The following is a 15618-nucleotide window of genomic DNA, read 5'->3' as shown; positions in this document are numbered from 1 at the left end:
CCCGGGGAACAGGAGGATGATCAGATTTTAAATTAACTTTAGCAAAAAGCTTAAAATCTACATTTGGAGTCACTTACCCAGATTAGCTTTTGTGTAGTGTCTTTCTCCAGAAGATTAATTAAATCATTCTAATTCAGCTTGGTTTTCATGCTTGTTTATTTACTCATTTATTTTGTTTTTTTAAGACAGGGTTTCTTTGTGTATATTTGGAGCCTATCCTGGAACTACCTCTTGTAGATAAGGCTGGTCTTGAACTCACAAAGATCCACATGCCTTTGACTCCAGAGTTCTGGGATTAAAGGCATGCCCTCCTCCCCCGATGACTTTCATGTTTATAATCTCTCTATTAAGTGCATTCTTAGTTAGCAGCTCCCTTGTGTATTCAGAATGTATTGTAAAATACATTTGCATATATACTTTACACATCTGTATACATATGCCTAACTATGTGATTCCTTGTCAAAATAATGACAATGAAAGCACATTATAAAAACTGAAAGAAAATGAACAGGGGCTTTGTCATGAGATAATGTCACAAACAAGTATGTATAGCAAGGCTTTCCTTAGATAAAAACTTTGTTAGGCAAATGTCACCAAACAGAAGGAAACTATTAAATGCAATTTTGGCTCTTCTCAGTCAGTTTAGACCTTCAGATAATCAGCTCAGTGATATTTCATTCCTACAATATCCTAATATTTCATTTGAGCAAAGTCCAGAGGAACAGGAAATAGGAATAGAAGTCTTTAATCTTTAATATATATTTTTTTTCATTTCTCTCAGGCTAAAGGAATTTATTCAAGGAAAGCATAGTAGTAAGTAATTAGATAAAGGCTTGCTTTTACTTCAATCCAATCTACAACCTTTTACTTTTTATTGCATTATCTCTCTTTCATTTGTTTGTTGTCACACTGGTAAACATAAATCACCCAAAGACCTTTCAATGATAGAACTCTCCAAGTTCCTCAGAGAGACTAATCAAATCAAATTGAGATATGGCTTGGGCATCAACCCCTTACTTCTATGCTTTGTTTTGTTTTTAGAATAGGGAAACTAGTTCAAAATTTAGTACAGAGTAAGACAAACATGTTTTATTAGAAACCTCTTCAACCCTAGTTCTATAGCCTCAGGGCCTCTCAGCCACATCTAAACGATAACACATTTCCTAGGTCTGTAATGGGTATTGAACTGACTAATCTGTGGAATAGTGGTTGTAATAATACTTGGTCTACAAGTGGCATTAGATAGATTAGGTGGCCCTTCTCATCACACATGAAACTTTAAGGTCTGGCCCTTGCCCACCTTGGTAAGACTAAATTTTTATATACTTCTAAATTCCTCTCCTCTAGCCATATTAGGTTACATAGTAACAAGAACATCTTTGAGGCTTCTATGCCTGTATATTCATAATCTTATATCCCCGAAATTTCTCTTAACTGCTTCTTAGTAATTTTTTCCCATTATAATGGTGCAGTTGGTGTTCAGGCATTCTGACCTTTTACATTCCATTTCCTACTTACATACTCTGTCCACACTGTTCTACTACAGAGCCCTACAATTTGTTAAAATGTAAAGAACAAGTGAATAGCCTTAATAGTACACAGATCCAATTAGTACATCTATAATACAGCCTCCCCCTCCACACTTAAGGCTCAAGGAACATCATAGAAGATGAGTGGAAAATTTAAGAGCCAGAGAACTGGGATGCCTACTGCAAGATACTGAGATATAAGAAGGATACAATAGCCATGAAATTTCAAAAACATGGTTGTCTATACAAGACCTGCACATTGACCACACCACTGGATAAACCAAAGGGGATAGGGAAAATGCACAAGGCCCTAGACCTAGATGAAGAACTATAGGCAATCAGTGGCTTTTCTTAGATAAAAACTTTTTTAGGCAACTGTCACCAAACTGTCCCATGGAAGACCTCTTATAGATTGTCCAATTTCAAGTAGTCAGACCTAAATGTATGTACATATGAGCATTACTAGATGGACTAAATAGTTTGTATGTCCACACACAAACATATACACACATATGTGTGTGTGTGTGTATGTATGTAGGTATGTAACATTTATTATAAAAAAGAGGTCATGAAGTTGAGAAGGAATTGGGGGACTCCAAAGGAATTGGAGAGGGAGTAAAATTGATATAAATGTAGTATGTTTATATACAAAATTAAAAAAAACTTATTGAAAAATAACAAAAGACATGGGGAAATGAGGAAGTTGCCAAAGACAGCATAAGCTCCATGACAGTTAAGTAAGAAAAGAGCCCCATGACTTTAAAGCACAATTCTTGTCGGTCTTTGTTGGTGGAACAGAGAAAAAAAAAAGGAATATGTATTTATATAAGAGAGAGCTGTAAAGTCAAGCTAATCAAAGACTTTATTTGGATTCCTGCTTTTACTCTAGTCTAAAATAGAAAACTGAGCACAGAAAATAATAAATAAAATAAAATAAAATAAGGTTTAAAACACAAAACCTTTTTGCCAAGATAGCACCAAAAGCAAAGAAGGGAGCTCCCGCCCCTCCCAAAGGCTAAGCCAAAGAGGAAGGCCTTGAAAGTCAAGAAGGCAGTGCTGAAAGGCACCCACAGCCACAAAAAGAAGATCTGCGTGTCAGGTGGCCCAAGACCCAGAGGATCCGGAGGCAGCCAAATACCCTTGAAAGAGCACGCGCAGGAGAAACAAGCTTGCCCACTATTTAATTCCCCTTGACCACTGAGTCAGCCATGAAGAAGATAGAAGACAACACGCTTGTGTTCATTGTGATGTCAAAGCCAACAAGCACCAGATGAAACAGGCTGTCAAGAAACTCTATGACACTGATGTGGCCAAAGTCAACACCCTCATAAGGCCTGACAAGACAGAAGAAAGCGTATGTTTGGCTGGCTCCTGATTATGATGTTCTGGATGTTGCTAACAAAACTATGATCATAGGTACCTAATTCCAATTAGACACTTCACCATAAAAAAACCAAAACAATTCCAAAATCTACAAAAAACATCTTCAGTTAATAGTTGAAAAAAAATTAAGTATATATCTTGAAAAAATGATTATCTGTCCTCTGAAATTCTTTCTACACAAAGTTGAATTGTTACAAAAATTATACAGAAATACACAACTGGAAGGCCCTCTTGTGGAAGAAAGAATTATCCCCTAATTTTTTTTTTCATAACAGTTCATTAAATAAGTAATATTCAAACAAAATAAAAACTACCTCCTATATGAATAGAATTAAAGTTCTAGGCGCCATGCCATTAGTAAAACACTGGCTACAAATTAACTTATTTCTTCATGTTTTTCAGTGATGGGATTGACTGTCTCTACATTCCCAGCTCCAATCTGATTGACTGCTGTGTCTTCGATACTAGACAAAACACAACTGAAAATATGAAAATCAGTAGACATTTTTCTTAAATGCTAACTTGAAATTTTCATATCTATCTGGGACTTAAAAATCATAGCTCTAAACTGACTTTTTAATACACAAGCTTGCAAGTTTTGATCTATGTAAGTTTAAAGAAATATGGTAGTGTAGCTGGAGCATCCCTATCTGAAAATCTGAGTTCCTAATCAGAAACACTGTCATGATGCCACGAGTGGAAAGTTCCTCACTTCACCCATGCTAAGTCAAAGTCAAAATCGTTGCAGCAGACAGAGGTATCAGGTTATGTGTATGATGTGTACATAAAACATAATGTGATTGTGTTTTGCCTTTGAACCCATCCCTAAGGCATTTCATTATGCATAATACAAATCTCCAAAATCTGAATCTGATACGGGAAAGAAATGCTTCTGAGAACTAACTTTTTCAGGTGGGGAATACATAAAACTACAACAGTAGTTATTAAGTGATTCACCGGTCTGCTCCCTCAGCACTGGGTTCCAGACACGGTGCTGTGCTTGGCATTTTACATGGGTTCTGAACTCAAGGTTCTCATGCTTCTACAGCATGCACTTTACCCAGTGAGCCATCCATGCAACCCATTTCTTGCCAGGGTTGGTGATGCACCCTGTTGATCCCAGCAGCAAAAGACAGGTGGGTATCTCTTAAAATCTGAGGTCAGCCTGGTCTACACATGGGACTCTGTCTCAAAAGTAAACTGGAGGTTCTGATTAGAGGTGGTTGGTACTGCTTCCTAGCGTGTATGTGGCAATGCCTTTAGAAATTTTTGACTGCCACTACTGGTGAGTGTGAGTGTGTGTGTATTACTATTCATTCCTTTTAGGTAGAGATGTCAGTGGTGCTGCTAATGCACAGAGACAGTCTTACAGAAAGAACTACCTGGTCCAAATGCCAATAGTTCTGACATCACAATACCCTGTTCTAGATAGAGGCTTATACAGATAGAAATTTGATTATTTCCCAGTGTCATTTCAAAAGTGGTAATATGTTATCAGGATACACATCTCTAATACTATAATTTTTTCTTCATTCATCAGCTAGAATATATCTATAAAGAAGATCACATTTATTTCTATATTCCTAATAATGAACAGTTCATTTATGAAATGTGTGATAATTGGGCTGGACTGCTCTTGCAGAAGATCACAATTCTGTGATTCTAGCTCCTAGGGAGCCAACACCCTCTTGTGGCCTCTGCAGGCATCTGCATAAAAGTTGCAGACACTCAGACAAGCATGCACACACATAAATAATTAAACCTCTGTAATCATAGCACTTAGGAAGCAGAGGCAGGTGAATCTTTATGGGTTCAAGGATGGTCTGGTCTACATAGTGAGTTTTAGGCTAGTCAAGAAAAAAAAAAGCAAGACCTTCTCTTATCCCACCCACACTACTTAAAAACAATCAAACAGATGAATGCTTAACTGTTTAAAATTATTCAAAATAGTAAATTGGCTTTTCTAAATATTCTCTAATCTAGTAAGATTTTAAGAGAATCATTCTAAATGTCAATTTATATTCCTGATATATTCTATTTACTGCCCCATCACCTATGGCCACTTTTGAGGGTCTTATTTAAGATCTTAAGAGTCATCTGGGGTTCTTTGTTTTGTTTACAAGCATGACAAAATCATCAAAGTTTACCTAACATTATTTACATACATATTTCTTTTCTAGACTTGGAATCAACCATTTTTTCCAATGAGCCATTTTAGTACAAAACAGTACTTAGAGGCCATGCAAATGGAATGAGGAAATGTTTTATTTTCTTGGTGGCGGGTGATTTTTCTTTTCTTTCTGAAACAAGAGTCCACTATGTAGCACAGGGGGTCCTCAAACTTACTTGACCTGGCCCCCTAAGTGCAGGCATTAAAGCCTTGTACCACCATGCCTAACTTGTCTACTCACCCCTCCCAGATCCATTTGGAGAAAATACATTGTGAAGTTATTCCCAACTCAGTCTTCAAAGCTTTTATTACTTAACATCCTTATTTTACACCGAAGCTGTTTTCTTTTAGGCTAAATATCCTAATGGTATCATTTATTTCTTTACTTGTACAACACCACAGACACGAGCAGCTTAATTACTAAAAACAGGTTAAGATGCTTTTTGGAATTCTTCTGTTTAGAATCAAATTATTTTGGAATATAGTTTTTCTGTGATGCTATGATGATAACAACACAAAATTAGATGTATTTGTTTCATTTTGGCTTTTGTTTTGTTTCATTAAGCTAACCACTAAGAGGAATATAGAGTTAGCTCATTTTTGACCCCATGAACAAGGAGGAAAGCTGCTGGCCTTTCCCATGGGGCTTCCCCATACTCCCCTGACCATTTCCTACAAAGTGGAAATACTATATACATCTCCTTTTTTTTTTTTTTTTTTTTTTTTTTTTTGGTTTTTCGAGACAGGGTTTCTCTGCGGCTTTGGAGGCTGTCCTGGAACTCGCTTGGTAGTCCAGGCTGGTCTCGAACTCACAGAGATCCGCCTGCCTCTGCCTCCTGAGTGCTGGGATTAAAGGTGTGCGCCACCAACGCCTGGCGTCTCCTTTTCTATTTTTCACTTGGTAATATATGTTAAGATGCCAGTAAGCTGGACGGTGGTGGTGCACGCCTTTAATCCCAGCACTTGGGAGGCAGAGACAGGTGGATCTCTGTGAGTTCGAGGCCAGGCTGGACTGACAGCCTCCAAAACAATACAGAGAAACCCTGTCTCGTAAAGCAAAAATACAAAAACAAAAAACAAAAAAACCAAAAAACAAGCAAACAAACAAAAAAAAGATGCCAGGAACTTCCCAATAAAGAGATAAGCCTTTCATTTCCCACTCTTTAACAGAGTTCATGAATTTATATAAGATTGTAAGTGTACTAGTCAGTGATTATTAGTAAACCTACACAGCTGTACAAATATTATAAATCCAGTGTTATATTTTTGTCACTCTAAAAAGATAACTGTAGCCATGATTCTTCTACTTTTACCCTTTCTGAAACATTTTTTCTTTTATATGTGTTTCATATTCTGTTGCTGTGATTTATATTTGGCTGTTTATTTGAGATGGGGCTCCATGTTGCCTATGCTGGTCTCAATCTGTTAAATTCAAATGATCCTGACACCTTAGTCTCCTAAGTGCTATGACTGTAGTCATGCATCTGCCTGGCCTTAATTCCAGCTGTGTTTTGCAACAGTAATTTTTACATCTTGAGTTCTATTGCCCTTGCTCTTAACATCATTAACTCTGTGCAAACAATTTACATGCTAATCATACCTCCATATAATATGTATATACATACATACTTCTTGGGAGAGAAATTATCTGTTGGCTCCTCACAATGGAAAATATTTAAGCACTCCTTATTTCCCTATCATAAAGCATCAACTGATATAATAATACTGGCATCTAAAACAACCAACAGCAAATATATGCCATTTTATTTATACTTTTCTTTTACAGAGAATTTAGTTACGTATCTGACTTATAATCACACATTTAGAACATGCATCACTGTCCCTTCAAAGAAGTTTGAGATTCTTAAGTCTAGACAATGTCAGTATTATTAGACTGTCCTCTAGTCTGGAACACCTGTCTCAGTTTCAGTTTCTTTCCACACTGGACTGCTGACCTTTCCATGGTTAACAGGACCTCACCTCTTTAGAGAAGAGAACCTGCTGGCAGCTTCATTTTGGGGTTCTTGGTAACATCAGGATAGTTTTGATGTTCCTATCAACTTATGTTGCCCACTGCATTCTGGAGTTCTCAGGTGGAAATGAACAATGTGATTAGCCTTTGAAAATGAGTGCTGAGAGATTATTTTTTATTCAAGAATTCCTTGGATCACACCTGAGTGTATTTATTTTAAGGGGAGTGAACTCACTCAGGATGTTAATGGGCAGTGCCAGAAAGACTAACCTTATAGTCAGAGCTTTCTGAACCATATGACATCAGCACTTAAAATGACTCTCCAAACTTAAGGTAAGTCTGGAGACTGAGTGCAACCACATGGCTAATGGTGCACCCATGCTCATGAAATAAACTCGATAGGAACCCTGCAGTGTGATGAAGCTTCCTGGATGGTAAGCACAAGGAACCATCAGTAGAGTTGACACAGCACGACTCATGAAGGGCACTGAGACTGCTCAGGACCCTCTCGGATATTGTTCTGTATGTCTCTTTATGATAAAAGTCAGTGCTGTTCAGAGTCCTGTGCTCTTGTAGTGAATTACCAACCACGAAGGGGCCATGGAAAACCAGGGTTTTGCAGTAGATAGTCAAAGAAGTACAGATGGTTTAGGATGCTTGAATCTATAGCAAACAAATTAAGAAAAAGTGGTCTACTGGGATATTCCTTATAAACTGTCCATTTCAGTGCTAACTTCATATGGTTAGTTAGCATCAGAACAGGACTGTAGGTCACTGACAAGGATTCCTTAAAGTTCAGTTCTGTTACTGTCCAGGCTGTCCATGGATGCTTACAAGAAAAGGTGTTCTTCTATTTTTGAGAAAGGAATTTGAATACTAACAAACTATGTAACAACAAAAACAAAAATGAAAAATAACTGTCACCACCACTTTGATGCTACACCTTTAGAATTAAGTTTCTGTATTATTCCCCACTTCACCGACACAAGTTTATCATTCCATTGCCAAATAATAAAGTTAAGGTTATACTCTCATGATTATTCACCCACTCTTACACACATCAAGTACTGTTTCCTGATTAACAAAATGTGTTGTTTTATTTTATTAATAGTGATTATTATGTCTGAGAGCACAGGTGTGTACATATTAGCTCTGAGGAGTCAGCTCTCTCCTACCTTTCCTTGGGTTCTGAAGATTAAACTTTGGTCAGCGCCATTATGTGGCAAGCACTTTTAACCAATGAGCTACTTTGCTGACTCTAAAATGTAAATTATATAGTATACAACAACTGCATATTGCAAATGATAGTATGTGATGTATACTTTCAAACTGGTTTGAAGATGGACTCCAATTTAAAAAAAAAGGCAAAAATATATTACCTCTGTGACACGCAGCTGTGAAGATGATGCCATGTAATCTGCTTCTAATTTGTTCTTCTCAGAAATCACTGTAGTATTCTGAAGAATCAAATTGACTTTTTGTATATGCAAAGAAGTGCAAATCTATGAACAAACAACCCATAAGAATTTTATTTTTATGTTGCCTTGTTTTACAACTATGAAAAACACCATAGTTTTTTTTTAAAAAAAAAAATCATGAACCATGAAAAGTTAACATCTTCCATCAAACTGACATCTCCATCAAATAGTTCAGTATAAAACTACTTTAAAAAAAAGTAATTTTCTATATTCTTAAGTCACCTGGAAAAAGTAACTTAGCCTAATAAGTTAATGTTTAAAATTCTCTACAAGATGAAACTAATTGTAAAAATTTCTTGCTTATTATAACTAAGAGAAACACTTAAGAGATTATTTCCCACAAAATCCTCTAAAATTACTAAGTTTTAGTATCTAGAAGGTATTTTTAAAAAAATGTCAAAAATTGAGAAAAATATCTTACCTTCACTAGGCCTGTTAGTTCAGTAACAAGTTTTGCTTTCTGAACATTTATTTCTTTGATTTTAGTACTTGCTTTTCGTTCTTCCTCTTCCAGATTGCAAGTATCCTGTTCCATCAGTCTTATACTGTATAACAAACACACATAATGATGGAGAGCTCAGAACTAAACATAGGACCAAGCCCAAAGACTTAGGTTCCCTGAACTTTTTTGGTTACATAGTAATGAGAAATGATAATCAGAAGTATAAATGCTGGCTCCTAGATAAAGCAACTTTTAATGCAATCAACTAGGATCAAAATATATCGTGGTGTTGCTATAGGACCAGTGCTGTCTAGAGTCATTAATGGTGCTGATACAGAATGTGGAGTCAGAAAGGGAGCTTGAATATCCCCTTTGTGATTCACCAATAAGCAGAACTTGACAAGTTACACCTTGGAGCTTTAGCCTTTTCATTTTTAACCCGCAGAGGATAAAACTTCTTCCCAGTGAACTTTGGAGAAAAAACATACACATAGCATAACACCTGGCCCAGAATTTATTAATATAAGTTGTTACTATAGTGCTCATGAAACACAATCCTTAAGCAGGTAGAGTTGATCCATAGGTAAAATTAACACAGGGTTGGGAATGCAGCTCAGGTGGTGGAGTGCTTGCCTAACAAAGCATGAAGATCTGGACTCAACCCCTCACCCCCGCCCCCCCCAGAAGCATTAATTAGGAGTGGTGGTGAGGCAGAGGCAGGAAAATCACAAGTTTAAGGTCCCTCTCAGCTACACAGCAAGTGTGAGGCCAGCCTGACCTACATGAGCTAAGCCCCACCCCCATACAAGAGTCCTAAAATTATCATTAAAACAATTTTAAAGATTAAGAAACAAAGGCTTGAAAAGTTAAGTAAATCACCTAAGATTATGGATATTAATTGGTAGGTTAAGTTTAACACTAATTTGGTGTCCATGGTTTTTTCACTAAGCCAAGGTGACTTCAAGGGGCTAAAGAAAAGACAGAAGTAATAATAAACAAGAACTATCAAGTACAGAAGATGGTGTACAAGGAGGACTTCCTGGAGAGAAAAATAAGATTCTGAATAATTATGAAAACCAATCTTAGGAAGTACTAGGTGGAGGTTGGCATTTTCTTTTTTAAGTACAAATAAAAAAAGACTTTTGCAATAGTATTTTGGATGAATTGCATGGAGGGTCCAAACATCACCATAGAAGCACAAAGTGTACAAGGGACACGAATAAAACAAGTGACTGGTAATGGGCAAGTCATTGTGTTAGTAAAATCATTAGATTTAAAGAAACTTTTAAGCAATAGGTCCACATTCTAAGTGGAGTCACACAGAAAAGTTTAAGTAGTTTACCAACAGTTGAAGACAGGATTAAAGTAAAGGGTTGAAGATGATAAGCAAGGCCAAAAGTTGAAAAAGAAATCTAGAAAGGAAGCTATTTGCTTAAAAAGATTAAACACAAAGAAGTTTCCTAACATACTTTTGTTTTCTTCTTCAAAAAAATATTTTCCAATTTCTTTTAATCTAAATTTATTTTCCAAGAAAATTTTTAACTACTGTATTCACACCATTTCCACACGCTTCCCTTATCCATCTCCAAGTACTCTATGCTCCATCCCTCTAAAATTCACTATTTATTATCATGTCTCTCTCTCTGTGTGTATGCGTGTGTATAAGAGAGAGAGAGAGAGGAGATGGGGGGAGAGAGAGAGAGAGAGAATGTTCATTAGTATTTTTCATATGTACATGTATTTGGGGCTGATCACTTAGGATTAGATAACCTATCAAGAAGCTTTTCCCTAGAGAAAACAGATTTCCCCTCTCAGCAGCCACTGACTGCTTATAGCTCTTTATCGATGGGTGGGCCTTGTGAAATGTCCCCAGTCTATGTTGACATGTTTATCAGACCAGCAAAATATCCTTAACAGTGCACTTTTACCTTGGAGGTAAACAATAGCTATCTAATTGGATTTAGGGCCACTTAAGGTATTCATGCCTGGTTTTATAAACCTAATCAATTACTCATGGCTGGAAAGGTCACAGGCCATAGGAAAGACCCTATAGTTCCCATTTTCTTGTGCCAATATAATAATCTCTAACTGTATTCTAAACACAGAGGCATTAAATGGGTCAAGGAACTGGAAAGAAAACAGTTTAGTCTGACTGCCCTTTGCATCACAATTGTAATTTGAGCATTAATACTAAAACTTTAGAAATCAATCTAAACTCTTTGTTGACATTACAGGATTGAACTAGTAGGCCCTCAGGCTGTGTTTTGTTGAGCTCCCCACCCAAAGCTACAAGATACCTTCCCAGTTTGGAGCTGATTTTCTGCTCCAGTTGTCTTTTTTTGGTTTTTCTTTCAAGAAGTTCCTTCTTCTTCAATCTTAGCTCATTGTCTTTGAGCTCAAGATGCTTGTTTGTATCACGCAAGGCCACCAATCCTGATTCCACTGATTCCAATTTTCTATTAATTTCCTACGGAATATTCAAATTGTTAACAAAAACTTTTAAAGTTCCAAAGTATTAAAAATTCAGCCAACAACTTATTAACTATGCAGTGAACCAACCTTCAGCTGTTCTTCCAAGTGTCTTCTTTGCTCTAGATCCACTGTGACAGTGAGGAACTGGGCTACTTTCAGGGATGTGTTACTAGAAATAACTTTATTTGAATAGAAAGAAGTTTTCAACACATACTTTTCTTCTGCTGTATAAATTTGTTTTAAGCGAGTTTCTTGTATTACCTATAATGTAAAGTAGGAATTCATGAACATTCTAACAAAAACGATGATTTATGCTTTAAAGGACTAAAGAATTAAAAACATGAACCAGGAGAATTCTAGAAGACTAATATACCAGATTTAAAATAACACTACCTAACCAACATCTCTGAAATGTAGTTTAGTGTATCTCAGGTAAGTGTTTTGGAAACAACATAAACGAGGGGAATGAAGAGAACTGAAGTCTATAATTAATTCTTAGTTTACACACAGTATCAAAACATAAACTTAGTAGTATGAAAAACAAACAAACAGCCCAAGCTGGGCGTGATGGTGTACAACTGTAATTCCAGTGTTTGGGAGGTTGAGAAAGAAGATAAAGGAATTCAAGACTAGACTTGGCCACGCTACACAGTAATTTAAAGAGAGCCTGGGAACATGACAATCTGTCTCAGAAAACAAAAACAAAACTAACAACAACACTTACAAATAAAAAGAAAAGCCTGTTCTGAGAGAAATTTGCTGTCCCTGCTTGCAAAAAAGCTTAAGGATTTATTTGCTAAGAAAATAAGAACTTATGAAAAGTGGCTATCTGTTTATTGAGACAGACTTAAATAAAAGCTTTAAGAAGATGAAAGCTTGCCAGAATAGACCTATATCCCAGTCTACCATACTAAGTACACTTGAAAGATAATCTAGACTGAAAGACTTCCTTCCTTCCTTCCTTCCTTCCTTCCTTCCTTCCTTCCTTCCTTCCTTCCTTCCTTCCTTCCTTCCTTCCTTCCACCCACCTATCTATCTTTACTTTTCAAAATAGGATTTCACTGTAGCTTTAGATTCTGTCCTGGAACTCGCTTTGTAGACCAGGATGGCCTCAAATTCATAGAGATCCGCCTGATTCTGCCTCCTGAGTGCTGGGATTAAATGTGTGCACCACAGCCTGGCAGAGTGCAAGATTTTTAAAGACTAAATCACCATATACATATCAAGCAAGGCAGAATCAGCTAAAAGCATACAGGTATTCCAGGTTTTAACTTTATTCAATTCTTCTAAAAATAAAAGTATTTATTAATTTGTTCTAGGTAATTCTGTATCACTTCTGCTATAAAATAGTCATTAACAGTCACAGCTTTATGTCCTACTACAACTGTTAAATATGAAGAGTTTCTACATCTTCATTTTCTTACCCGTTCAATTTTTTCTCGGGTCCGTTCAGTTCCTACAGGAACTTCATGAATATGATACTGGCAGCAGAGGTAACTCATCACAGGGTCAGGAGCATCAAATAGCTCTCGCAAATATGAAAAAAAGCCATACTGTCTGAAAAGAAAAGGACTGAATTGGTTTTTCTTCTTAAAATATTACTTTAAAAACCTTATTAGTAGGCTGAGATGGCTCAGCAGATGAAATGCTTGCCTTGCAAGTACAACAAGAAAGTTTAGGTGCAACGGACTGGAGTTCAGGCCCCACTACCCATACAAAATCTCCAGATAAATGGCATTGGCTCACTATGCCAATGGGGAGGTGGAGACAGTGGATCACTGGGGCTTCAAGCAACACGGTCTACCCTACTGGGTAAATTCCTGGACAGTATGAGATTTTTGTTCTTTCCCCCACACCACAAAACTATTTGAGAATGGAAAAGTATGAGAAATCACAGGAGAAGCTGTCTTCTACACACAGGTACACACGTATCCTCACAGACATACAACCTGATATCTGACAAGGAGTCAATAAGCAGTAAGTAACTACAGTGCCAGGGTTTGAGGGAGAAAGGCCCCCTAGGCTCATGCTTGAATATTTGATCCCAGCTGGTAGAAATGTTTGGGAAGGATTAGGAAGCGTGACCTTATTGGAGGAGGAGGTGCCTTGGAGGCGGGTTTTGAGGTTTCAAAAGTCCACACCAGGCCCAGTTTCTCGTCTTGCCTTTTGCCAATAGATCAGCTACTGCTCCTGTGCCATGCTGCCTGCCAGGTACCACACATCTCACCATGGTGGTCATGGATTGTATTAACCCTCTGCAACTGTAAGCCAGCCCCTAATCAAATTCTTTTGTAAGTTGTCCTTGTCATGGTGTCTCTTCACAGCAATGAAAAAGTAACTAAAGCTGGAGGTGGTGGCACATGCCTTTTATCTCAGCACTTGAAAGCAGAAGCAAGTGAATTTCTGTAAGTTCAGGTCAGCCTATTCTATACAGTGAGATCCTGTCTCAAAACAACAACAAAACAAGCAAACAACAAACAAATCCACCTCCTGAAAACAAAACAAAAGCAGCTAAGACAGACATTTTAACAATGGTAGAGGATTTTAAAATCACTTGTTCTATTGTCTTCCTTACTGCTAAGCTTAAGCCTTTGATAATTGCAATCTATTTTTTATGAACTATTTTTCCTGTTCCTGTTCTTATTTTTTATATTAAGAATGTCTAGTTATATCCAGAAATCAGATATTTACATATAATTGTGTAAAACTGTGTTTCTTACATTTAGTCCTTACAGAAATTATTAATATTATTATTTTTGCTTTTCTCAACTCAGGGTTTTTCTATTTAACAGCCCTGGCTCTCTTGGAACTTGCTCTGTTTTTCTATTTAACAGCCCTGGCTCTCTTGGAATTTGCTCTGAAGACCAGGCTGGCCTCGAACTCACAGCTGGGATCACCTGTGAGGACTTTTTCTTGGTTGCATCATATGAGGTCCATACCTTCTGGTGGCAGCCCACATAAAAGGACATGGAAGAAGGAAGCTTATGTTTTCTGTTTGCGTCCCTCACCAAATGCTGGGACTAAAGGTGTGTGCCACCACTACTTGTCACAGAAATTATTTTTGCACTAGAAAATTATTTATTACTGCCTATTTCCAATGGCTAACTTATGCCTTTTAACTTTAGTAAAAGAAATTTAGTGTGTTTCTTTAGCTAATCCAATACTGTTATACTAATTTGAAAAATCACCTTTATGAAACATAAGACTTGGAATATTCTTAAGCCTGAACTTTTCCCAACTTGAGACTTCAGCAGATATAATACAGCTTATAACAAACATATTACATGAAGAATTAAAGGTCACTTAATTATTCAGTGTTCAAATTAGTTCTAATAATATTTTCAACTTACTTTAACTCATTCAGAGATCTTGAAGGTGCTTTGTCTGCGTATGAAATCTTGGGAGCAATAACAGCATTTACTCTTAACTTCTTATTGTCACGAACCTGAGTTCAGGAAAAAGACAGTATTAATTACCATGTGCTTAATTGAAATAATTTTTAATTAATTCCCGTTGGCATTGCTAGGATGATCAGAAATTTAAGCAAAGCATTATGTTTTATATTTCCCTTTTAACTTTACCCTTCTAAATTCATTATGAGCTTTTCTACTTTACAGGTTGCTCTGCTTTTGGTTTCCCTGGTCAAGACAGAGTTTTACTTGTTCTGTTGACAGGAACTAACTACATACTCCAGGTTAGCCTCAAACTCCCTATCTTCTGTCTCAGCCTCTCAAGGGCTGGGATTACTGGTATGTGCCCCTACACCCACTGAGAGTCTATTTCTTTCAGAAATATGTACTGAATTTTCAGATGAAACAGGATGTCTGGATTTGGCTTCAAAATATATAGATGGTAGCTATACTTTCATTAATAACAGATTATCTTGGGCTGGAGAGATGGTTCAGTGGTTAAGTACCCAGCAACCACACGATGGCTCACAACCATCTGTAATGAAATCTGGTGCTTTCTTTTGGCCTGCAGGAATACATGCAGACAGAATAAGGTATACATAAATAAACTTAAAAACAAAACAAAAGATTATTTAACTTGCCTATCTGCCAATAATGATTATAAACTCTAGGCAAAATTTCAAATAATAACTTTTAAAGTACTGGGAAAACAAACTGGAGACATGGAACTAACTACTGTCTGAGTTTATGTGACTTGAGAAC

General features: G+C 36.8%; 1 protein-coding gene across 3 annotated transcripts in view; it reads right to left on the bottom strand.

Moving 5' to 3' along the window:
- The window catches only part of Smc5 (structural maintenance of chromosomes 5), a 62808-nt gene that overhangs the window by 13549 nt on the left and 33641 nt on the right, over positions 1-15618 (bottom strand). For all 3 annotated transcript variants that reach the window (XM_040746347.1, XM_005063740.4, XM_013115039.3), the window contains exons 12-17: positions 14797-14891; positions 12871-13003; positions 11534-11707; positions 11272-11441; positions 8954-9077; positions 8434-8556 (exon numbers count right to left, since the gene is read on the bottom strand). In XM_040746347.1, coding sequence (XP_040602281.1) covers positions 8434-8556; positions 8954-9077; positions 11272-11441; positions 11534-11707; positions 12871-13003; positions 14797-14891 — 819 coding nt within the window. The remainder of the gene's footprint in view (positions 1-8433; positions 8557-8953; positions 9078-11271; positions 11442-11533; positions 11708-12870; positions 13004-14796; positions 14892-15618) is intronic.

Source organism: Mesocricetus auratus, unplaced genomic scaffold (assembly GCF_017639785.1).
Source record: "Mesocricetus auratus isolate SY011 unplaced genomic scaffold, BCM_Maur_2.0 Super-Scaffold_4256, whole genome shotgun sequence".
In the NCBI taxonomy this organism is placed as follows: Eukaryota; Metazoa; Chordata; class Mammalia; order Rodentia; family Cricetidae; genus Mesocricetus; species Mesocricetus auratus.
The sequence above is the reverse complement of the archived record's forward strand: the minus strand, read 5'-3'. Positions and strand labels throughout refer to the sequence as shown.